The 24989-nt window shown below is 41.2% G+C and overlaps 1 protein-coding gene across 1 annotated transcript in view; it reads right to left on the bottom strand.

Moving 5' to 3' along the window:
- Positions 1-24989, bottom strand: part of DELE1 (DAP3 binding cell death enhancer 1) — a 127554-nt gene that overhangs the window by 77881 nt on the left and 24684 nt on the right. Inside the window, exons 4-6 of the mRNA XM_081950486.1 lie at positions 3410-3491; positions 3158-3293; positions 110-171 (exon numbers count right to left, since the gene is read on the bottom strand). Of these exons, the coding sequence (XP_081806612.1) occupies positions 110-171; positions 3158-3293; positions 3410-3491 (280 nt within the window). The remainder of the gene's footprint in view (positions 1-109; positions 172-3157; positions 3294-3409; positions 3492-24989) is intronic.

The raw sequence follows: 24989 nt of genomic DNA on the forward strand, positions 1-24989 counted from the left end.
TAAGCTCATACTGTGAAAAAAGCATGCTTGCAATATTATCTTTAGCACAAAAAAAAAAGCAATGAAAATGCTAAAGTTTATTCCCCAAAACAAAAATAGGAGAAAGTACCTTCAAATCCAATAGGGAAGAATCTGATTCAAAGCTGGTACTAGATGGGAAGACAAAATTCCCTGGAATAAAAGATACATTAATGAACAGGTTTTCGTGTTAAAGTTTATCATAGTTCATATTTACCTTATTGTAGCTACTCTCCTATTCTTCTGTGATACACTTCAAAATGAACAACATAATTGTTTCCCATTTTTCGTTAACCAATTTGTGCTGATTTCAGTTTAGTAAAACCCTTGGAGATTTTCTGTTAGGAAGACTACTAAGATATATAAACAAATAGTCAATATAGTATTGACTTTTACTTTCGTGGTAGAGACTATCAAGATCTAGCGATAAACTTAGATAGATTTAAAAGGACAAGTTTTTTTCTATTTTTAGTAGTCTTAATAAAAATTAAGTCCATTGGAAATTGGACAGTTTAGAAATATTGCAAAAATAATATTTTATTTGCACTGAGTAAGAGCCAGGTTTGTAGCCTAATTTTTTTTTCTTATTAAATTGTCATTGTATTAAATTGTCACTAATACATATTTTTGCAATGGGATAGGGTTTTATAAAGTGGTACTAGTACTTCACGTGATTTTGATTCTATGCCTCTGTTTATATAACCAAGGATTGTATTAGCTTTTTTGGCAGCGGCTGCACACTGCTGACTTATATTCAGATGATTACTTGTAGACTTATTATGCAAGGGAGGAAACGCATCAGATATTTTAGTTATTTTTTTCAACATTCAACTAGGGTGGACATTTTATGTTTAATATTAATGTCAACAATATATTTATCATTTGTTATTTTTCAGAATTTTTAAAAGACCCAATAACTTTTGGCTTTTGATTCTGCCCATTCTGAATTTTCCCTGCATACTTCTAGAGGGTAGTTCTTTTATTATTATTATTTTTTTTTAAACACAAATAATACAAACAGTACATACAACTGAATTAAAAAAAAAAAGACAGACAAAAGGAAAAGGGAAAAAACACACATTACAATGCACCCCCACCCCCTGGGGACCTTTCTCCCCCCATTATATTTCTTAGATATACAATATATTCCAATTGTGTCCTTATATCCTTCAAAACAACATATATTCTTGAGTAGGTTTATTCCCCTTGCCTTCCACCAACACTGATTTTATAAAATCCCTCCATATTTCATTATAATTATTTACTTTAATCATCCCTTTTTAAGTTTAATTTGTTTCCTCTGCCCCTCGATCCCCTTCAGGTGGCAAATTTGAAGTCGCCTCTCCCCTGGCGGCCGCCATCTTGTTCAGGCCCCAGTCTACTTACTTACTTAAGCCTATCTACTCGATCTGGTGCTCAGGAGCCGCTGGGATCACCTAGCCGGTGTCGTGGCTGCATGAGACGGCTGGAATGCAATTCCTGGCAAAACAGCGTTAGCCGATGCAGAACTGAGCCGCCACTTCAAACAGCAATGTGATGAACTTTGGGGCTTCAAAATTGCCGTCACCTCGTGGCCACAGCAATGGCCACCGCTGTTCTCGCCGCTCTGATCCACCTCACCATCCCAATGCATCTCAAGTGGCCAAGACTAGTTTCCTGCGGAGCTGTAATTTGGAGGCTGGCACCCCCCGGCACGGGGACCCCAGGCTCCACATGGCTGTGAAACTGGCTGAATAGCAAAACCAGCATACCGGACTTCCGAATAGGAGGCAACGATGGACGACCCCTTTTTGCCAGGCAATTCACAATTTAGAATTTAAATGGCCAATTGTACTAATTTTTTAAAAAATCCTCTATTTTACAGGAGCCAAAGGATTTCTATCTCCTTAGGACCAGACTGAGAGGGAAACTGGGGTGCCAAGAGTGAGAGGTATGGCTTCCAGAATTCCACTCAGTCTCTGGGCAAATCAGGACTTGATAATAACCCATTGGTGGCCCCTCCCGCAGCAGCCCTGGAGAATTGTTGGTCCTCTTCTCTGGCGCAAGCAGAGGCTAATGAAGATACAGGTGAAACTCGAAAAATTAGAATATCGTGCAAAAGTTCATTTATTTCATTAATGCAACTTAAAAGGTGAAACTAATATATACGATTCATTACATGCAAAGCAAGATAGTTCATGCTGTGATTTGTCATAATTGTGATGATTAAGGTGTACAGCTCTTGAAAACCCCAAATCCACCATCTCAGAAAATTAGAATATTATATGCAATCAATAAAACAAGGATTGTGCATAGAATATCGGACCTCTGAAAAGTATAAGCATGCATATGTACTCAGTACTTGATTTGGGCCCCTTTTGCAGCAATTACTGCCTCAATGCGGCGTGGCATGGAAGCTATCAGCCTGTGGCACTGCTGAGGTGTTATGGAAGACCAGGATGCTTCAATAGCGGCCTTCAGCTCTTCTGCATTGTTTGGCCTCATGTCTCTCATCTTTCTTTCGGCAATGCCCCATAGATTCTCTATGGGGTTCAGGTCAGGCGAGTTTGCTGGCCAATCAAGCACAGTAATCCCACAGTCATTGAACCAGGTTTTGGTGCTTTTGGCAGTGTGGGCAGCTGGAAAATGAAGTGAGCATCCCCATAAAGCTCATCTGCGGAAGGAAGCATGAAGTGCTCCAAAATCTCCTGGTAGACAGCTGCGTTGACCCTGGTCTTAATGAAGCACAGTGGTCCAAACTCCTTTTGCTCAATGGTCCAAAGTCCTCTTTTCTGATGAGAGCAACTTTTGCCAAAAGCACTAAAACCTGGTTCAATGACCGTGGGATTACTGTGCTTGATTGGCCTCTCCATTCTTTCTCCATACTCTGGATCCTTGGTTTCCAAATGAGATGCAAAAGAGGACTTTGGACCACTGAGCAACAGGATATTCTAATTTTTCGAGTTTCACCTGTAGATGCACATTAAACTTAATATGAAACATACTAAGTATATTTTAGTTTTTTAACCTTTAAAAAAAGGATTTACTTCTTATACAACAGAGAATGTGCAGCTCACAGAAATTTTGCCACACTTATTCAGTTCTGCTATTTTATGGAGGAAATTATATCCGCAGTTATTTTAGTTTATAAGAAGCTTACCTGATTGATGACATTGTGACAAATCAGCACTCCATGGCTCTGACTGACAAACTTTAGTGTTTCTTCCATCTGGTTGAACAGAATGCAGCCAGTGGGCCTGTTTGGTTAATTCCAAAGCAAGAACAGCCAATGTACTCTAATAAATGACAAAATGCATTGAGACCATTATAGTAATGTCAGCAGTTTACATATGCCTTCAATCTCATTTGGATGAATAACCAAGGAAAACTGCAGTCATATGATCCTGCTTACCAATGTAAAGGCTTCTAATGGAGTATAGCAGTAGACATTCCTGTTTCCAAAGGTTTTGTGCTGCTGATGCTTGCCATCCCAGCTTCAAAAAGAGAAAAAATTACATAACTGCAGAATATATAAATTTAAATAAAAGAAAAGAATAAATATGCACTCTATGAGGCAACTCATCTTGCAAAGCAAGTTTATATATGTGGACTATTGCAAAATGTGCATATAGATCTCTTGACTATAGTTTGCCATCAATGAAACCATTATAAATACTGTATCCATATTTTACTATACAAAAATAGGATTAGAAATATTAATCTTAAATATTGAAATATTTAAAAAAATTGTTGTGCACAACTCACACCAAATGTTTTTGGCTAAACTTTTAGCTTCAATAAGTTTTCAAACTATTGGTTGAAAGGTTTAGGCAAATAATTATTACACCAGCAATGATTTTGAAGATTATTTTCTCACGATTGATTGCACTGCATAAATCTCAGAGGACTGGGGTTTAACTAATATCATGGCCATATATACAAAGGACACCCAAGACCTGCCTATACATAATTAGCCTGTTAAGCATAATAAGCAAACTCTATGCCAGACACCTAAATAATAAACTAAGTGACTGGATTGATTCAGAGCACATTCAGAGCACATATTGGCTGATGAGGAAGTGGGCTTCAGTTTTGCTATCTATTTGCCCTTATACTTCAACATTTGGTTAAAAAATATATATCTAAAGCAGGCTCCACATTTCTGCAAATTAGAAATCAAGAAAGAATAGGATTGGGCTTTCGGGTTGTTCCACGGACGTCGTCGGCAGGCTTTTTCTGAGCTTGTCAGATCAATAGACTGTAGAGTTGTTTTTTTACGATCTTTAACGCCTTGGACACTCTTAAATTCTTGGAATTTATGAGGGAGAGATTCAGCTGTCGGGTTGAGCCTCTCGTGTAGCCCTCCAGAAGGATTTATAGCCTCTGGAGTGCGACGAGGAGTGCCCCCTTTTGCAGTTGTTGCATTCTCCTGTCTTTTGATATCCTCTGCTAATGTTTTTAGCAGAGCCAGACGCCGGGAGCAGCCTTAACTTCTAACAACATCCCAAAGAAGGAAGGAAGACTCTTGCAAGTATTTTAAGTTTTAAGTGGGGGAAAAAATCTTTTTAAAAAGAACGCTACTGCTGAGTTTGAGAGGCGTGGGCTTAGAACAAAGGATTCAAAATGGCGTTGATTTATAGTTGAAAACCTAAAGAAAATGAAAGCTAATTGCTTGCTGACAGCCGGGGCAGTAAAGGCGGAACGGCTGAAATAACTATTAACAACTTCTGAGTCAGTTTACATAACCTGACCTACTTGGAAGAGTATTTTGTGAGAAAGCTGGGAAGAACTGTCCTCCTTTTTTTTTTCTGTTAAATATGGCAACGGATCAAGGGGCGGTTTCCTCAACCGCTACAATGAATTTTCCTCAAATTCCTCAACCGCTACACCGCCCCGAGTCCCTTTAGGGAGAGGGGGCGGTATATAAACGCTAATAAATAATAATAATAATAATAATAATAATAATAATAATAATAATAATAATAATAATAATAATAATAAAGAATCTCCAGGACTTGAAGGATTTTATAGGCAAAGAACTTATAGAGATTAAACAAATGGTCCAGGACAATATAACAAGGTCCGATCAAATTGATAAAAATTTGCAAACTATTGCAATGGGATTATCAGAGGTGGTTCTTAAGGTGGACAGCAAAATTGAGCAATTAGCCGTGGACTTGGAAACCAAAATGAAAGAAACAGATTTGAAATTTGTGGGAATGGAAGGGAATATGCAAAGGATGGATAATGAGATTATTATGATACAATTTAGATCTATGGAGTTTGCTATCAGACTTAGGGGCATAAGAGAAAACCCCAGAGAGGATTTAAGAAAAGTTTGTGCAGATGCTTTGGCTACGTTATTAAAAATGAATGACCCCAGTATGATTTCAGCTAAGATCGACAAAATTTACAGAGTAAATTCACGTATAGCATCACAAAGGCAACTACCAAGAGATGTTGTGATATACTTTACTGAGAGATATTTCAGAAATGACATCTTGCAGAAGTCTTTTTACTCCGCCCTTCAAATAGATGGGCATATAATTGGTGTTTTTAAGGAGCTCCCGCCAGCGATGTTAAAGTTTAGAAGGGATTTTGGATTTTTGGTAGCTGAGCTGAAGAAGAGAGAGATACAATATAGGTGGGATGTTCCAATTGGTGTTATATTTAAGTATCAAGGGGTAAGATATCGTTTGAATACAATAGATAAAACTAGAGAGTTTTATTATGAAATACTCAAGGAAAGTGCAACCCCTCCACGTACATCTACACCAACATCAGCAGACTTGAATGTCTCAGAGCAGAGGCTGTTTGAAAAAGAATCAGACGAACAAAGAAAGCAGTTGCCAAAAGAGAAGGAGGTGCAGGGTGCTGTAGGTGGATTTCGAGTGGACCCCTCCGGATCTCTGTTGATCTCCTTCTTGGAAGAAGGACCGTCTAAGACTCTAATTGAAATGTCGATACTTAAACCTGTGGAACAACGTGTTACTAGATCCACGACTAGACAGATGCTAGAATCTCACAAGCAGGTGGACCCCCAAACACAATGTGCTAAGAAAGAAGTTAAGAAGCAAACTGGAGCCATGGGAAGAGCCGGGCCGAAGATTAGTCTTGTGGAGAGAGATCTTCAGCAAATGCTTTCAACGCTCCAGACTAGACCTAAAGATGCTTAAGCTATTATCTTGGAACGTGAATGGACTGAACTCTCCACAAAAAAGGAAAAAAAATATTTTATTATTTGAAGCAATTTAATAATGATGTTGTTTGTCTTCAAGAGACCCATATTAGGCTACAAGACCAGAAGTACTTAGTGAATTCAAAATTGGGAACACTGTATGCTGCCTCTAATTTAGTAAAGAAAAATGGAGTGGTGATACACATAAGCAAAAGATTCCCAACCAAGGTTATAGAGGCAGACGACAGTGGTAGATATATAGCAATTGAACTTGATACAGACTTTGGTGCTATCTTGGTTGTAGGAATTTATGCACCTAACCAACTACAAGAAAGTTTTTACAAGATGCTTCATTTAAAAATCTTAGATTGGAATTTTAAGAGTATTTTAATTATGGGAGACTGGAATGGAGTGATTTCGCCAAGGATAGATAAGAGAACAACGACCAAATTCATTACCAAACTACCAAAGGCTTTTTTTGACCTACAAGATGACTTGAAATTAAAAGATGTTTGGAGGATACAGCATCTAAATGAGATGGACTTTTCTTTTTACTCAGATAGACATAAATCCTTTTCAAGGATTGATTTCTTTTTGTTAACACCGGATCTACTTCCTAAAGCTAAGAAAACCAAAATATTCTCCAGGACACTTACTGACCATAGCCGGGTGTGGTTACAAATTGAGTTAGGGAAGAGGCCAAGAAGGTCTTGGAGAGTAAATGAAAATTTATTTAGATACGAAAAAAATGTTGATGAACTTAAAAAACACATGAAGGAATTTTTCAGTTTTAACATGAATAAGGGTACTCCCATTGAAATAGTTTGGGATGCAAGTAAAGCTTATATGCGTGGGGTCCTGATACATATGAATTTCAAACATAAACAAATTAGACAGAAAAGGAGAATGGAATTGGAAGATGAAATAAAAATTAAGGAACAGCTGCTTATAGCAAACCCGAAAGACGAGGTGCTCCAGATGGCGCTAAAGCTGTTGAAAGATCAATTTCAAATGCTTATAGCAGAACAAACAGCAACTAACTTACAATTTGCGAAACATAACACCTTTGCTAATGTTAATAAACCTGGTAGGTGGTTGGCTCATACTTTGAGAAGGAACACGAATGACAGAATTATTGATAGAATTGAGTATGGAGGGAAGACGGTATATCAACAAGATTTGATTAAAAAATCATTTGTGGACTATTATGCTAAGCTATATGTACAGGATAATATACAGAACAAGTCAGTAGATGATTTTTGGAAGGAAAAAGGGTTACTAAAATATCTGTGCTTCAAAAGACAAATTTGGAACGTCTGATAAATGCTGATGAGATTACTTTAGCTATAAATCAACTTAAACTAGCTAAGGCTCCAGGGACTGATGGTTTGACTGCAATGTACTATAAAACTTTACAACTGGAAATGATTGAATATCTTACACAACTATTTTGTAACATACAGCAAGGAGGTAAAATACCCTCCTCATGGAAAGCGGCTTTTATCTCATTGATACCTAAAGATAAAGAGGGCCCTAAGAAACCAGAGGATTACAGGCCGATATCTCTTCTGAACACAGATTATAAAATATTTGCTAAGGTACTAGCCAACAGATTGATGCCGGTTATCCAAGAGATTATTCATCATGATCAAGCAGGATTTATTGAAGGCAGACATATGAAGGAGAATGTAAGGCAACTCATAGATTTAATTGATTATCTTGATAAGAATAAGCAGATCTCTGCAGTGCTGGTCTTCTTGGATGCAGAGAAGGCCTTTGATCGAGTGAATTGGAACTTTCTAACCAAGACTTTGGAAAAGATGGATATGGGACCACGACTTCGGCAGGCGATTGGAGCAATTTATCAGCAACAAAATGCACAACTTATTATTAATGGAAATTTGTCAACAACTTTCGAGATACAAAAAGGCACAAGACAAGGTTGCCCATTATCTCCATTGTTATTTATTTTAACTTTGGAAGTCTTGTTGAACGCAATCCGGGACTCAAAATCCTTAGATGGCATAAATGTCAGGCAAAAGGAATACAGAACTAGAGCATTTGCCGACGATCTGGTTGTTACCCTTTCACATCCTTTGAAGTCAATAATCCAGATGAAAAATATAATAGTAGAATTTGGCATGGTGTCTGGGTTTAGACTAAATCAAAACAAAATGAAAATGATGGTTAAAAACATGACAGAGACTCAAAGAAAGAGACTTGTAAGTTTAGCACGCTTTGAAATAGTCTCCAAGGTCAAATATTTAGGAATACAAATTGCAGAATCAAACACAAAACTTTTCTTAAATAATTATGAAGTGTTGTGGCAAAAGATCCAGAAAGATCTTGAAGTATGGAAAAAGTTACAACTGTCTCTGCTTGGAAGGATCTCAGCAATTAAAATGAACATTCTACCTAGATTTATCTTTTTATTCCAGATGATACCGGTGCTTCAGTCAGATAAAACTTTGTTAAATTGGCAAGCAACATTAAATAAATTTGTTTGGAAGGAGAAAAAGCCGAGAGTAAAGATGAAGATTATGCAAGATACTCGCGAAAGAGGCGGCCTCAGACTCCCAAACCTTCGATTGTACTATGAAGCTGCGGTATTAACGCATGTAGCAGATTGGTTTGGGAAAACAAAAAGGGAATTGCTGAATATAGAAGGCCATGATCTTGTTCTGGGATGGCATGCATATCTTTTTTATGAAGATAGGGTGGACAAAGTGTTTAACAATCATGTTCTCCGAAATGCCCTGATGAGAGTATGGAAGAAGCACCGGCCCAATTGGGATTATAAAATACCGCTTTGGTTGGATCTTGCAGACACCATGGGGATTATGAATATTAAGTCACTCGGGGGTTGTTTATACAAAGATGTGCTTATCGCTGATGGGGACGAATGGAAGTTAAAAACTCTGGAACAACTGTTGGAAGAAGGAATTATTTTAAACTGGTTACATTACATACAGCTACAGAAGAGATGGGAAGAAGATCGTAGGGTCGGTTTTATGGATAAAGAAGTGGAACTGATCAAGCAGATAAAAGAGACTGGCCCAAAACAAGTTAAAAGAATATATAATGTACTGTTAGAAAGAGATTCAGAAAGTGAACTGGTTAAGGATTGTATGATTAAATGGGCTCAGAATTTTGGTGAAGTGGTTATGTTGGAAACGTGGGAAAAAATATGGGTTCATATTTTTTCATAAAATGTTTTACAGATGGTATTTAGATCCTAAAAAATTATCATGCATGTACCCAAATGTTCAACCAAAATGTTGGAGATGCGGGTGCCTAGATGCTACCTTTTTTCATGTATGGTGGACCTGCAACAGGGTTAAAGCTTTTTGGATAAAAATATGGTGGGTTATGCAAAATGTATTGAAGAAAAGAATACAATTTACTCCGCAAATGTTTTTATTGGGTATAACTAAGGATTTTACCAAAGGGGAAACAAAATTGGTTTTGTATATGGTCACAGCAGCTAGGTTGTTGATTGCGCAACATTGGAAGAAAGATTTTTTACCGACAATTGGTCAATGGACTCAGAAGGTGGCGGGGTTCGCCGAAATGGCAAAAATCACAGCTTTCTTAAAAGGTCAGAAGCAGGAGAATTATACACAGGAATGGGTAAAATGGATTGATTACATACAGAATAAATATCAGACTAGGAAGTACTATGTAGCCTTTAGGTAAGAATGTTTAGACTGATAGATGATCAGAGTAAATAATATATGGGATGCTTGGAATTGTTAGAGTGGTGTATAGCGGAAGTCAGGGGGGTGGGTTTGAGTGGGAGGTGGGGGAGGGTTAGGGTGGAGGGCGGGGCAATATATATGTATAAATAAACTAGAAGATGGGATTAATGAAATATTGTTATTTTAAGAGAAATTTATATTATGAGTTATATATGTTAAATTAGCTTAGAAGATGGGATTAATGTGCTATTGTTACTTTAAGAGAAGCTTATATTGTGATTGTTGGGAGGAGAGGGGGTACAATATGTGAACGAGTAATTTACTTTAAGACGGGGGGAGGGGAGGGGGTAAAGTATTTGGTATAATATTTGAATGAGAATTTCTGCGGGGGGGTTGGGGGGAGGGGAGGGGGCATAGTATTTGTATGTGAATTACACTGTATGGGGGGGGTTAAAAGGGGAAAATTTGTCTGTATAAAACTTTTTCAATAAAAAAAAGAAAGAATAGGATTAATAAAGATCAATCACACAAATAAGGCAAATCTTAAATAATAAGATAGGGAGGAACTGGAGTTCAACCCCCTTTTAAAATATAGGGAAGAAAACGATAAATAAAACTAACTAGTAAGCAAATTACCGATAAATAAATATTCTAGCCCAACTCAAACCTACACAAGAAAGCTATGCCCAAATTGAACCAAATAATGAACAAATAACTCCCAGAGGATTTGACCCTGCTGATAAACCCTTGGAGGAAGACAAATGGAGGCATGTCACACATACAAGGAAACACAATAACCAAAGAAAGAAGCAGCACACATCTAACAAACCCCTGCTGCCCAATCTAACCCAATCAGAAGTAGCCCCATTAACACTTAGAAAAAAGACATCACCAAATATCCCTTAAAAAGTCGCATCAACAAACTCACCTGAGATAAACAGAAAAGAACCCAAGACTGGACTCCCTAAAAAAGGAAAGTGAATTTTGGTGATAGGAGATTCTATTCTCAAAGGAACAGAACCAGTTATCTGCAGACCAGACATACAAACAAATTCTGCTCTCCCTGGAGCAAAAATCAAAGATGTAGCTGAGAATCTAACCAAAATAATAAAACCCATAGATTACTACCCTTTTATACTACTACTTGCACGAATGACACAAAAAAGGACTTGAAAACAATATTGAGTGATTACGAGCAGCTAGGCAAGAAAGTTAAAGAGTTAGGTGCACAAGTAAGGTTTTCATCTGTACTGCCAACGAAAGGTCAAAATCCGGTAAGAGAACAAAGGATTCTAGAAGTGAACCACTGGCTAAAGGGTTGGTGTCGCTAAAAAACCTTTGAATTCCTGGACCATGGTCTGCACTACCTCCATGATCCGCTTTGGGCAAGGGATGGGCCCTCACAAAGACTGGGAAGAATGTTTTTGGAAAACAACTGGCTCAACTTATTAGAAGGGCTTTAAACTAAAATCGAAGGGGGAGGGTGGCCAATCACCAGGACCTAATTCCAAGCAAAATACCCTGGAAAACAAGTCAAATAATGAGGTAAGTAAGGATGGGAAGGAAGACAAATTCAAATATCTAATAGGAGATATAGGAAGCATACTCAGTCAGACATAAAGATCTCAAGTGCCTGTATACAAATGCACAAAGTTTGTGGAACAAACAGGGTGAACTTGAACTATTATTACATGAAGGTAGATATGAATTATATGAACAGTAGATATTAAGGCAGATATGAAGGTAGATATGAATTATAGTAGATATGAAACTTGGTAGCATGAAACCCATGACTGGAACATACTTATAGAAGGATACATACTGCTCAAAAAAAGCATACCCCATAAAAGAGATGGAGGTGCACTGTATGTAAAGGACCACTACATTGCTACAGAAATGCACAAAATCAAAGACGAAAACCTCCTAGAATGCATGTGTCAGGCCTGTAGTTATGTTCCTTTTAAGATCTTTGGCCTGACACTTTCTATTATTTCACTATGCTGTTTCATTAGTGTAGTAATTGGGAGGGGGGAATAGAAAGGAGTAGAGTTGTGGAATGTGTTGTTGTCATTCCTTTAGGGAAGCCAAGGTCATCTTTTGTCTCCGCACCTCTGCACCTGACCGGAACCAGCTGGGTGGAGATGCCAACGTAGCTGAGGAAGATTGGACCATGTGATGGATTTATGGGTGCGGGGAAAAGATCATGAACTTTCAACTGGGTGGAATCCCAGGAAGTTTTCAGATTTGGGATTCCACAGATGTGCCAACATGTCTGTCTTATTAAATTGGAACTTTAAGGATAGCTCTGCCTTGGACTCTGATTTAATTCTGCATGATATTTGGAACGCTGACATTATCCCAAATCTCCCTTTAAAATAAATCACCAGCACCCCGGAGAGGGGCTGGTGAGGGGGGTGCTGATTTCCCAACGCTGACCATATCAGCATAAAATATCAGTGAACAATTAAGAGAAAAGAAGCTAATGATGAATTGCTTCTCTGAAGTTCTTCCGAAGTGCAAAAGAATTTGCGTGGGAGGAAATTTTCATCTTTATAGCATCTGGGAAGATGGAGGGGGATGGCTGGAGGGGGCTCCCAGATCAACTTCTTCAGCCAAACGTCAGTCAATCTTTCCCCCCCTTCACTAGTGAAAGCTGCAATGGACTGAAAGACTGGAGTGAAGATAAATTACTCCTTACAACAGCGATAAATGAAATGACCCATTACCCTGCAACTGAGTTGAAGACAGATTCCCTATCAAAATGGGAAGTTCAACCCAGCCAGCAAGAAGGGATTTGGCCAGCATCTTTCACTTGCCAGCCACCGGAAATTGGGCTGCAGCTAGTGAATGAAGCACCACCAAATTGGGCTTTCTTCCCAAAGTATGGATGGAAAAGATGCCAGTGGACGCCTGCTTGGCCATCAGCATGGGAAAATCCTCCAAGCCAGCAGAGGGAGCCTTGGCACACACACCCCTGCAAGCCATTGTTGGTTGAACCCCAGGTCATGGATGGGAGAGATGTCAATGGGCACCTGCTCTCCCTCAGTAGATGGCACCATGGCAGATAACTGGGCAGTGGCCAAACCAGAGATTGACCACCCCACTGGTTCCAGTCTCACCTGCAATGCCCCAACAGGTTCTTACCTGAGCTTTCTACAGAGAAGAGTTCTCAACAGTGGAAGAAGAGGTGAATGAGGGCATTACTGCAGGATGGGTAGCAGAACAATGTGATGAGGCAGTTCCTAAGGTAAGAGATGCAACTAGGTTCCGTCCCTCGGGGAAGCCAATAAAATGCCAGTGTTGCTGTCAATTTGGCCACAGAGCGTCAGAGTGCTTGGCTCCAGTCCCAATATCACAAACGTGTGCACCAACCACCAGAGCAGTAAAGAGAAGGCTCCAGAAGCTACCACAGAAGAGTCATCTGGGCCAACAACCTCCGGAAGAGGATCCCCAACCTAAGGTGACAAAGAGTCCTACCAAGGGGAAGGCCTCGGAGGAGGGAAATGCCAAAGATGACCCAAGGATTAATGCACCCATCCGCCCCTTTACAATAAAATGCAACTTCCAAGTGCTAGAAACTGGAGTAGAAGGGGAAGTTGGAGCAGTTGTGGACACCGGCTGCACCCGATGCTAAATCAGCATGTCGATTGTGGAGCAACTAGGTATACATACAAGACCCCTAAACCCTCCCATTCGGTTCGAGCAAGTGGATGGAACACTGATTGGAGGGGCCCAGCCACTAAAATTACCGAGTTGGTAAAGTGGATGATAGGCCGCCACTATGAATTCCTCAGATTCATTGTAGCTCCAAGAATGCAGGAATCAATTATATTGGGACTTGCATGGCTGGACAAGTGGGCGCCTACAATAAAGTGGGAGGATGGCGTTAGAAAATTGATTATCGGCTTTGGGTCGCTACCACCGGTGGAGCCAAAAGGGCACCCAGGAATGATGGGACCCAATAGCCCAGACCATCCGGAACCTGCGGCACCTGTAGCAGACACCAAACCTCCAGGGATCCAACAAGTACTGGGACTTAGCGGGACTGTTCAGTGAGGAATATTGCAACGATCTTCCCCCTCACTGGCCCACAGATTGTGCAATAGACTTCAAACCGGGGGCTAACTTACCGAAGCCGAAAATGTACTCCATGACCCCCAAAGAGATGGTTGAATTGAGGAATTACATAGACATCAATTTGAAACGGGGCTTTATTGAACCAGTGAAGTCGAAAGTAGCAGCCCCAGTGCTCTTAAGAGAAAAGAAAGATGGTGGGGTTCGTTTCTGTGTTGATCTGCGAGCCTTGAATGTGGTATGCGAAAAGAATACTTATCCCCTTCCCCTCATGAAAGATATGCTAAACCACTTGGCAAAAGGCAAGATCTTTACCAAGCTGGACTTGAGAGAGGCGTATTACCGTATACGGATCAGAGAGGGAGATGAATGGAAGACTGCTTTTAACACTCCCCTTGGCAGTTTTCAGTACAAAGTCATGCCATTTGGGCTACAAGGAGCACTTGCAGTCTTCATGCAGTACATAAATGAGGTGCCGCGGAGTGCTTGTTTATCTAGATGACATCTTGATCTTCTCTGAAACCCTAGAAGAACATGTAAAGCTGGTACGGCAAGTCCTGAAAAAACTTTTGACCGCTAAGCTATATGCAAAGTTGTTGAAGTGTGAGTTTCACAAGACCTCACTAGATTACTTGGATTATCGCATCTCCAATGAGGGGATAGAAATGGATCCAGAAAAAGTGAAAGCTGTATTAGACTGGAAACCTCCAAGTACTCGCAGACAACTACAAAGCTTCCTTGGATTTGCAAATTACTACAGGCAATTCATTCTGAATTTTGCAGAAATTGCTCTTCCATTGACTGAGCTATTAAAAACGGGGCCTTCCCCAACAAAGCCAAAAGCAAACCAACCCCTGAAATGGACAATGGACTGTCAAAAAGCTTTTGAGAAATTAAAACGGCTCTTTGCCCAAGAGCCCATACTGCAACACCCCGACCCCAAGTGACCATTCATAATTCAGACGGATGCCAGTGGTGTAGCAATAGCTGCAGTGCTACTACAAAAGAATAGAGAGGGCCACCTTCACTTTCCATGCGCTTTCATCTCCAAGAAACTTACCACTACTAAAAGGAGGTGGGCCATTTGGGAGAAAGAGGCGTTGGCGATCAGGTGGAGCCTGCTCACGTGGAGAAATCTCTTGGAAGGGGGGGAAATGCTGTTTGAGGTCTGGACTGATCATAAAAACCTCGAGGCTATCTACGCCCATCGAAGATTATCTCTCAAACAGGTTTGCTAGGCACAATACTTCCAAAGGTTCAAATTCAACATTAAACACATCCCTGCAGGGAAGAACGTGTTGGCGGATGCTTTGTTGAGAAAACCACAGTACGACAGTAAGAAGGAAGAAGTTGTTCAACCCATCATTTCTTCCTCCCACTAACAGGTGGCCCAGGTCACCACCCGACGCCAAGATAAGCTGATGACAGAGTTCAAAGCAGCACTCCCGGCAGACCCGTGGTTCAACAATAACAAGGATATCCTAACGATGAGCGGTGGTTTAGCCTGGAAGGGGTCCAAACTGTATCTCCCTGCGGAATTGAGGCTGGAAGTTCTACAGTGAAGCCATGATGCAAAATTAGGTAGCCACTTTGAATTCCTAAAAACGTTCCACCTTGCCAGGCGTCAATTTTGGTGGCCAAGGATGAAATCGGAGGTGGAAGATTATGTAAAAAGCTGTGCTACTTGCGCAACAATGAAAACATGACCGGGGAAGCCCCCTGGACTACTACAACGAGTGGCCAGCCCTAGCCGACCATGGGAAGAGATTGCAATGGACTTCATTGTTGAACTCCCAGACAGCAGTGGAAATAGAGTAAGCTGGACAGTAATTGATTTGGTTTCCAAGCAGGCACACTTCATCGCTTGCTCGGGGTTGCTGTCCGCAAAGAAATTAGCAAAAATGTTTGTGAAACATGTTTATTGCCTGCATGGGGAGCCGAAGAGGATCATTTCATACCGCGGAGTCCAGTTCACAGCCAAGTTCTGGAGAGAGTTCCTGAGATCCATTGGGTCCACACAAGGATTGAGCTCAGAGGTTCATCCCAGCATGAACCGCGCAGCAGAGAGGGCCAATGTGATGGTGGAACAATACATCCAGTGTTATGTGGGCTATCAGCAAGACAACTGCTCGGACTTGCTACCTTTTGCCGAAGTGGCGTACAACAATGCGGTCCACAGCAGCACTGGATTAACTCCTTTCCAGATTACCAGTGGCATGGAATTTGTTCCCATGCCTGAGCTTCCTAGAGAACCTCCCTCTTCCATGTCTCTAAATGAATGGATGGACACAAAGGATGGGAAAATACGAAGAAGGCTCTAACAGATGCAGCAGAAGCCTACAAGAAGCAAGCTGATAAACACCGCTCGCTCCAAACCCCCTTTCGTGTGGGGGACAAAGTTTTTGTATCTACCAAATACATAAGATTAAGAATGCCTAGTAAGAAATTGGACCCAAAATTTCTAGGTCCGTTCCCAATAGAAAAGATAATTAACCCAGTTACAGTTCGACTCAGTCTACCCAGAATTCTAGGGAAAATTTACCCCGTATTTCATTGTAGCTTGTTGAAACCAGTAATTGAGTCCAGCATAAGACTGTCCGCCCAAGCTCCCCCTCCTCCTGTAGTGGTAGAAGGGGAAACACATTATGAGGTGAAAAAAAATTAGACTTAATATTTTAAGCGACCCCTATATTAAATATAGGGGTCGCTTACAGTATTTAGTGCATTGGAAGGGGTACCCTTTGTCCGAAGCCATTTGGGTGAAAAGTTGGGACCTAAAGGCGGACAGGTTAATAAACTGATTCCATGAGAAGTTTCCCGATAAGCCAAAGGGGGGCTTCCCACTGGGGGGGAAGATGTGGTTAATTTTTTTTTATTATTGCTAACTTTGATGTTCTCTGTTCAGGAAATGTTTTTCTTCTGAGGAGAGGCCACCTGTCAGGCCTGTAGTTATGTTCCTTTAAGGATCTTTGGCCTGCCACACTTTCTATTATTTCACTATGCTGTTTCATTAGTGTAGTAATTGGGAGGGGGGAATAGAAAGGAGTAGAGTTGTGGAATGTGTTGTTGTCATTCCTTTAGAGAAGCCAAGGTCATCTTTTGTCTCCGCATCTCTGCACCTGACCGGAACCAGCTGGGTGGAGATGCCAACGTAGCTGAGGAAGATTGGACCATGTGATGGATTTATGGGTGTGGGGAAAAGATCATGAACTTTCAACTGGGTGGAATCCCAGGAAGTTTTCAGATTTGGGATTCCACAGATGTGCCAACATGTCTGTCTTATTAAATTGGAACTTTAAGGATAGTTCTGCCCTGGACTCTGATTTAATTCTGCATAATATTTGGAACTCACAGCATGTGGGTCAATATAAAAGAAAAAAATGACATTGCCATAGGTGTATACTACAGGCCACCAAACCAAGCAGAAAAAATAGATGTACTTTTTGCCAACCAACTAATAAATATATATAGGAAACACACTACAATAGTAACGGGGGACTTCAATTACCTTGAAATCAATTGGAAAACAATTCTGCACCAAGTGAGAAATCGAATAAGTTCCTGACCAACCTAGCTGTGAGGTTCTGCCTCTACTCCTCGTTCAAGAAAGTACGAACTCTTGAAATAGCAGCATTTCATTCTTTTATTGAAAGGAAGACAAAAGCAAAGCAGAATCTAAGTTCCCCTTAGGCCAGGGATCAGCAAACTGTGGCTCTGGAGCCGCATGTGGCTCTTTCCTCCCTCTGCTGCGGCTCCATCACTGGTCGGCACCACAATTTTGAGAGGAGCTTCTCGGGGGGGCGGGGGGAGAAGCACAGTGCACCAGGAGAAGACTTTATGGCAATGGGAGGGTTTTCCAGTTGTCTCCATAATTGATAGGGCTTTCGGTTATGACAGATAGAGGAAAAAGTACGCCACGCTAGGAGGACACTCTATAGTGGGAGAACTGAACTTCCGGTCAATTCCAGAATTGAACAGGGGGCTTCCGGTTAGGACCTTTGTAGCTCCCGGTGTTTTCTTTTCTGTGGGAAATGGGTCCAAATGGCTCTTTGAGTGTTTAAGTTTGCCGACCTCTGCCTTAGGCAATTCTGTTAGGATAAAGAAGTTAGAAACCCCTCCTCTCAGTCTGATGTTTAGTGAGCCAATCCACAGATGTAAAAATGTTGTGAAAACGGTCCTCCTGGGAAGGAGATAAGGGACTGTTCCCAAGCGCTTCTTTCAGGAGGCTTCAGAACTGAGACAAACAGATGGCTCTCCCCTCTTACACATTTCCCAAAAGTAAATCAAACCACAGAGCAGATAGGTTTCAGAACTGGAGTTATAAATTAAGGGATTACAGGATATGTAGGAAACAGGAAGAGGGTAATGTGAATAAATGATCCAGGCTCCTCTCCCCACAGAAATGGCAGTGCCATGATAGGGATCTGACATGCTGACAACTTTGTTGTCCAAAAGGTAGAGGAGGGAACTAGAAGGATTAGATCTAATTCTTACAAACAGGGAAGTGATAGAGGGAGTTGAAACTGCAGTAACCTTGGGTGAGAGTGACCATGTCGTACTACAACTTAACATAATGAAAACAAAAGCAACAGAACATAATGATACCACAGTCCTAGATTTTAAAAGAGCCAAATTTAACACTCAGAGAAAACTTGGGAAAGACTTCTTGGATGAAAATCATAAAGAGGAAAACAACTCAAGAATCTTGGGAAACTCTGAAAAATATGATCATAAAATTCCAGTCCCCAGTGGAACAATACCACTGAAAAAGAAAAACAAGAAATCCAAAAAGAAACCAGCATGACTGCACAAAGATCTCTCTGACAAATTGAAAGACAAAAAGGACAAGTACAAAAAAATGGAAAGAAGGACACATAACCAAGGCAGAATATCAACAGATTGCCAGAATCTGCAAAGGTTCAGAATGAACAAAGACTTGCAACAAAAGTCAAAGATAATAAAAACAGTTTCTTCTAACATATAAATAACAAGAAAAAAAATCAAGCAAACAGTCCACTAAAGGGAGAAGATAGCAAGGAAGTAACAGGCAGCAGAGAAAAAGCAGAACTGCTTAACTCATTCTTTGCATCAGTCTTCATGCAAAGAAAAGCTGTAGCCCAACCTATCAAAATCATAACTGCAAAAAACAGATGAGAAATAAAAGTTAAAATAAGAAAAAAAATAGTAAGAGAACACCTGTTTGATCTTGATGAATACAAATCACTGGGACCTGACAGATTACATCCCAGAATTCTAAAGGAGCTGGCAGATGTCACCTCAGAACCACTATAGCACATCTTTCAAAAATCCTGGAGTACCGGGGAACTACCAGAGGACTGGAAAAGAGCTGATGTGGTTCCCATTTTCAAAAAATGGGGAAAAAATCAGACCCAGAACACTACAGACCCAATCAGCATAACATTAATACCCGGGAAGATACTGGAAAAAATAATTAAAAAACAGCTCTGCCAACATCTAGAAATGAGTAAAGTAATAACTAGCAGTCAGCATGGGTTTGTTAAAAACAGATCAAGTTAAATCAATCTTATTTAATTCTTCAACATAGGGACTAAATTAGTAGACCAGCGAAATACTGTGGACATAATATACCATATTTTTCGGAGTATAAGGCCCCTAAACATCAGATCCCTAAACGTGATACTGCCATTCAATTGGGAGGAGGGGGTCTTGGAGTCAATTTATTGGCAGTGCCTGTGACAACTGATATTTTACAACTGGTTTCCTGGCGCCAAAAGACTTGAGACCCCATCACCTCTTGGTGGGATGTTTATGATGGCCATGTGGGATGTTTTACTTTAATGCCTAATGGAAGATAGCCATGGGAATGTATGTTTATTCAGCTCTCAGGACAGTCGATAAAGGAAACATCTTCACGCTTGTGTATTGGTTAGAATTTGCATGGGAGGGGTCACTACTGCTTTTATTCTACCTGCATTGCCTAAGGCAGTGGTGGGCAACCTTTTTTTTCAACTGAGCCAAATCTCGCCAAAACCACGATTGAAATTTATTTTGAGAGCCACATTTTTAAAACCGAAAATACATAGGATGATACACTGTTTTTAGTTTCAATAAGTTTTTATTGAGAATATTCTGCATGCAAGTATCCACATAGGTCGGGAGGATACAAATAACACAACTAATAAAACAAAAACTTTAGAACGATATTATTTATCGATAACGTTAAATTCCGGAAAATTTGCCTTACAATGTAGAGAAAATTACATCCTGACAATGACTGACAAAGTCACAACCACTAATGTGAACATTGGCCTTGCATTTCCTTGGATAGTTTGAGTAAGTCAGGTTTGTATGTTGTTGTTTTTAATTTCATCTCTCTCTCCCACTTTCTTTTTTTCTTTTCCTTTCTCTCTCTCTCTCTGGCTCTTTGTCTCTCTCTCCCTCCCTCCCTCTCTGTCTCCCTCTGTCATTTTCTCTGGGTGTCTATCTGTCTCTCTCTCTCTCTGTGTATCTCTATCTCTCTCTCCTCCTTCCCCCATCTCTGTCACTCTGTGTGTGTGTGTGTCTGTCTGTCTCTCACTCACTCTCTGTGTGTGTGTGTCTGTCTCTGTCTCTCCCTCTGTCTCTCTCCCCTCCCTTCCTCTCTCTCTGTCACTCTGTGTATGTGGGTGTGTCTGTCTCTCACTCATTCACTTAATCACTCACTCTGTGTGTGTCTCTCTCTCTGTCTGTCTATCTTTCTCTCCCTCCCTCCTCCTCTCTGTCTCTCTCTGTCTGTGTGTGTGTGTGTGTGTCTGTCAGTCTCTCTCTGATTCCCTCCCTCACTCCCTCTCTCTGTTCCTCTCTCTGTCTGTCTGTCTCACTCACACACACACACACACTCTGTGGTCACCTTGTTGAGTGTTCCAATCACATTTGAAACACTCAAGAACTGGCCTGCATTTATGGTATTTTGGAACACTCAACAAGGTGACCACAGTGTGTGTGTGTGTGTGTGTGTGTGAGTGAGACAGACAGACAGACAGACAGAGGAACAGAGAGAGGGAGTGAGAGAAGGAATCAGAGAGAGACTGACAGAGTCTGACAGAATCAGAGAGGTACTTTTAATTACCTGGCAGCGGCGTTTTGCCTTGGGGGGCTCCTCAGAACATCCCAAGACTTCGGAGGGAAGCTTACAGCCCGGAGCAGGAGCAAAGCCCCTTTCCCAACTGGCCCTTCCTCCCTCGGAATGCTTCGGAGGGAAGCTTCTGCAAAAGCCCGGGCGAGTGACAACAAGTTCCCGCCGTTATGAAGTTTCCGAGGCTGTAATTTTCTGAGCTGTGCGCGCGCACCTGTTTTCCACGGCGTAGAGCAGCGGCGAGATTCTGCACGGTGAGCGATGATTCCGGGGGCCATCCAGGAAGATGAGGAACGCGAGGGGGGACCCTGCCCCCCCACTGATGGCCTCCGGAATCATCGCTCGCCGCTGCTCCACGCCGTGGAAAACATAGGCGCAATTACAGAGGCTAGCTGCAGAGTCCTGACTTTTGGGGCGGCCGCCCGAGAGGAGGGAGGGGAGCGGGCACCCGGCACACAGAAGAGCCGCATTAAAGGGTGTAAAGAGCCGCATGTGGCTCGCGAGCCGCGGCTTGCCGACCACTGGCCTAAGGGGATTCAGATGTTGCTTTGCCTCTAATGGCTTCCATTCTTCTTAATTAAAGGTTCCTTTTGAAATAATCCGTTTCAAGAGTCTTCACTTTCTTAAGTTAGGAAAGCAACATCTGCAAATCGGTCAACAAGGAGAGACAACATTTGCTCTACCAAGGGGACCATGCAAACCACGTCTGAGCACAACAGCGAACAATGGGAAACTGACTGCTGGAGGAAGATGTCAACCCCTCCCCCAAGCAGAGACCTGCTCCATGTACCCTGTCGGAGAGGATGAGATGAGCCTGGAGGACCCCAAAAAGACCCGCTGGTCAATCGGCATTGGGACGAAAGATGGCTGGGATGGGAGAACCAGGGAAGTCTACTCTTATCCGAGGTAGCCAAAAATCGGGGTGGAAATTGGAGCTAGAAGCCCTCTCTGACCAGAAGGAGCTAAATGAAGCCTCACTGAGAGAGGATCGTCTGAAGAAACATGTAACCCAGTTGGTGATGGAGATTTTGGAAAATCTCAACATGGGGAGCCAGACCAGCAACCAAGAGGCGTTGGAAGGCCAGCAGCTGCGGATGACGCCAGGGGAGCTAACGCCCCTATGTACCCTGCTGATCAAGCAGATGGCACAGCAGCAACAGCTAGGAACCCAGCAAACCCTCCCCCAGTTGGTGAATGGATTGGGGGCTGCTCCCAACCAACCACAAAACCTGCAATTAGAAAGAAAAACTCCTTCCCTTGGGATGAAGTTTGATGGGAACCCGAAAAAATTGGGATTCTTTGTGGCACATGTGCTCACCTACATGCAAGAATACGGGCGTGATTTCCAAACCCAAGGATCCCGAGTGGGAGTGGTTACCCTAGCCCTGGAAGGAGCCGCCACCAGATGGATGTAAGAGAAGCTTACTACCGTATCAGAATTAAGGAGGGAGATGAATGGAAAACGGCATTTAAAAACCCTCTTGGATGCTATCAATTCAAAGTGCTTCCATTTGGGGTACAAGGAGCCCCTGCAGTGTTTATGCAATTAATAAACGAAGTGTTGCAGGAGCATTTATATAAGGGCTGTTTTGTTTATTTCAATGACATCTTGTTATATTCTGAGACCAAGGCAGAACATGTAAAACTAGTCCAGGCTTTGAACAAACTTTGCTCTGCCAAACTTTATGCTAAACTCTCCAAATGTGAATTCCACCAAGAAAAAATTGATTACTTAGGATACCGCATTTCACACCAGGACATAGAAATGGATCCTTCAAAAGTACAGGCGGTACTTGACTGGGATCCACCCAGAACACATAAACAGTTACAAAGCTTCCTGGGATTCGCCAACTTTTACCGCCAGTTTATCGCCACTTTCGCCCAGATTGCTCTCCCCATCACCAAGCTCTTAAAAACAAAGGGGGAGGGCAACCCAAAACCGAAACAGCCTTTGAACTGCACACTACAGGAAGCTAGAGAGGCTTTTAAAATTCAAGCTGACAAGAAAAGAGTAGAACCCAAACCTTTCCATGTTGGAGATAGAGTATACTTATATTCTATTCCTGAAGTCATTGCAGCCATCAAAGAAATTAGGGCCAAATTTCATTGGACCTTTCCCTATCACTAAAGTTATCAACCCAGTAACAGTAGAATTACTCCTTCCAAAGACACCCAGGCAAGTCCACCCGGTATTTCACATTAGTTTACTCAACAAGAAGTAATCTCACAACTCAGAACACCTGCACCTACACAACCTCTCGTTATCATGATAGACCGTGAACAACACTTTGAAATTAAGGAAATCCTTGACTCTAGGACCCACAGGCGGAAAACCCAATACTTAGTTGCTTGGAAGCATTTACCTTCATCCCAAAATGAATGGGCAGCTAAACACCATGTTAGGGCCCCTACCCTATTGAAAAAAAATTCACTCCCAATACCCTGACAAACCTTGTTAAAATGCTATGATAGAATTTCTGTTTCTATCTTTTCACATGTGGATCTCTCCTTTTTCTGAAGAATGGCAGCATGTCAGATCCCTAAACGTGATACTGCCATTCAGTTGGGAGGAGGGGGGCCTTGGAGTCAATTTATTGGCAGTCCCTGTGACAACTGATTTTTTACAACTGGTTTCCTGGCGCCAAAAGACTTGAGTCACTACTGCTTTAATTCTACCTGCATTGCCTAAGGGGATTCAGATGTTGCTTTGCCTCTAATGGCTTCCATTCTTCTTAATTAAAGGTGTCTTTTGATATAATCTGTTTCAAGAGTCTTCACAAGGATTGTATGATTAAATGGGCTCAGAATTTTGGTGAAGTGGTTATGTTGGAAACGTGGGAAAAAATATGGGTTCAGAATGTTAAATTTACACAGTCACAGAATTTAAGGGAGAACTTTTATAAAATGTTTTACAGATGGTATTTAGATCCTAAAAAATTATCATGCATGTACCCAAATGTTCAACCAAAATGTTGGAGATGCAGGTGTCTAGATGCTACCTTTTTTCATGTATGGTGGACTTGTAACAAGGTTAAAGCTTTTTGGATAAAAATATGGTGGGTTATGCAGAATGTATTGAAGAAAAGAATACAATTTACTCCGCAAATGTTTTTATTGGGTATAGCTAAGGATTTCACCAAAGGGGAAACAAAATTGGCCTTGCATATGGTCACAGCAGCTAGGTTGTTGATTGCGCAACATTGGAAAAAAGATTTTTTACCGACAATTGATCAATGGATTCAGAAGGTGGCGGGGTTCGCTGAAATGGCAAAAATTTCAGCTTTCTTAAAAGCTCAGAAACAGGAGGATTATACACAGGAATGGGCAAAATGGATTGATTATATACAGAATAAATACCAGACTAGGAGTTATTATGTAGCCTTTAGGTAAGAATGTTTAGATTGATAGATGATCAGAGTAAATAATATATGGGATGTTTGGAATTGTTAGAGTGGTATACAGCGGAAGTCAGGGGGGTGGGTTTGTGTGGGAGGTGGGGGAGGGTTAGGGTGGAGGGTGGGGCAATATATATGTATGAATAAATTAGAAGATGGGATTAACGAAACATTGTTATTTCAGGAGAAATTTATATTAAGAGTTATAGATGTTAAATTAGCTTAGAAAATGGGATCAATGTGCTATTATTAATCTAAGAGAAATTTATATTGTGTTTGTTGGGAGGAGAGGGGTTACAATATGAGTAATTTACTTTAAGATGGGGGGAGGGGAGGGGGCAAAGTATTTGGTATAATATTTGAATGTGAATTTTTGCGGGGGGGTTGGGAGGGTATAGCATTTGTACGAGATTTACATTATATGGCGGGGGGGTGAAAAGGGGGAAAATCTGTTTGTACAAAACTCTTTTAATAAAAAAAAAAAGAGTCTTCACTGTCTTAAGTTAGGAGATGAGCCCTTACACGCTTTTTCCCTCAAAAAAGAGGCTGAA

The sequence above is a fragment of the Natrix helvetica genome (genome assembly GCF_964273705.1).
Source record: "Natrix helvetica genome assembly, chromosome: 4".
NCBI lineage: Eukaryota > Metazoa > Chordata > Lepidosauria > Squamata > Natricidae > Natrix > Natrix helvetica.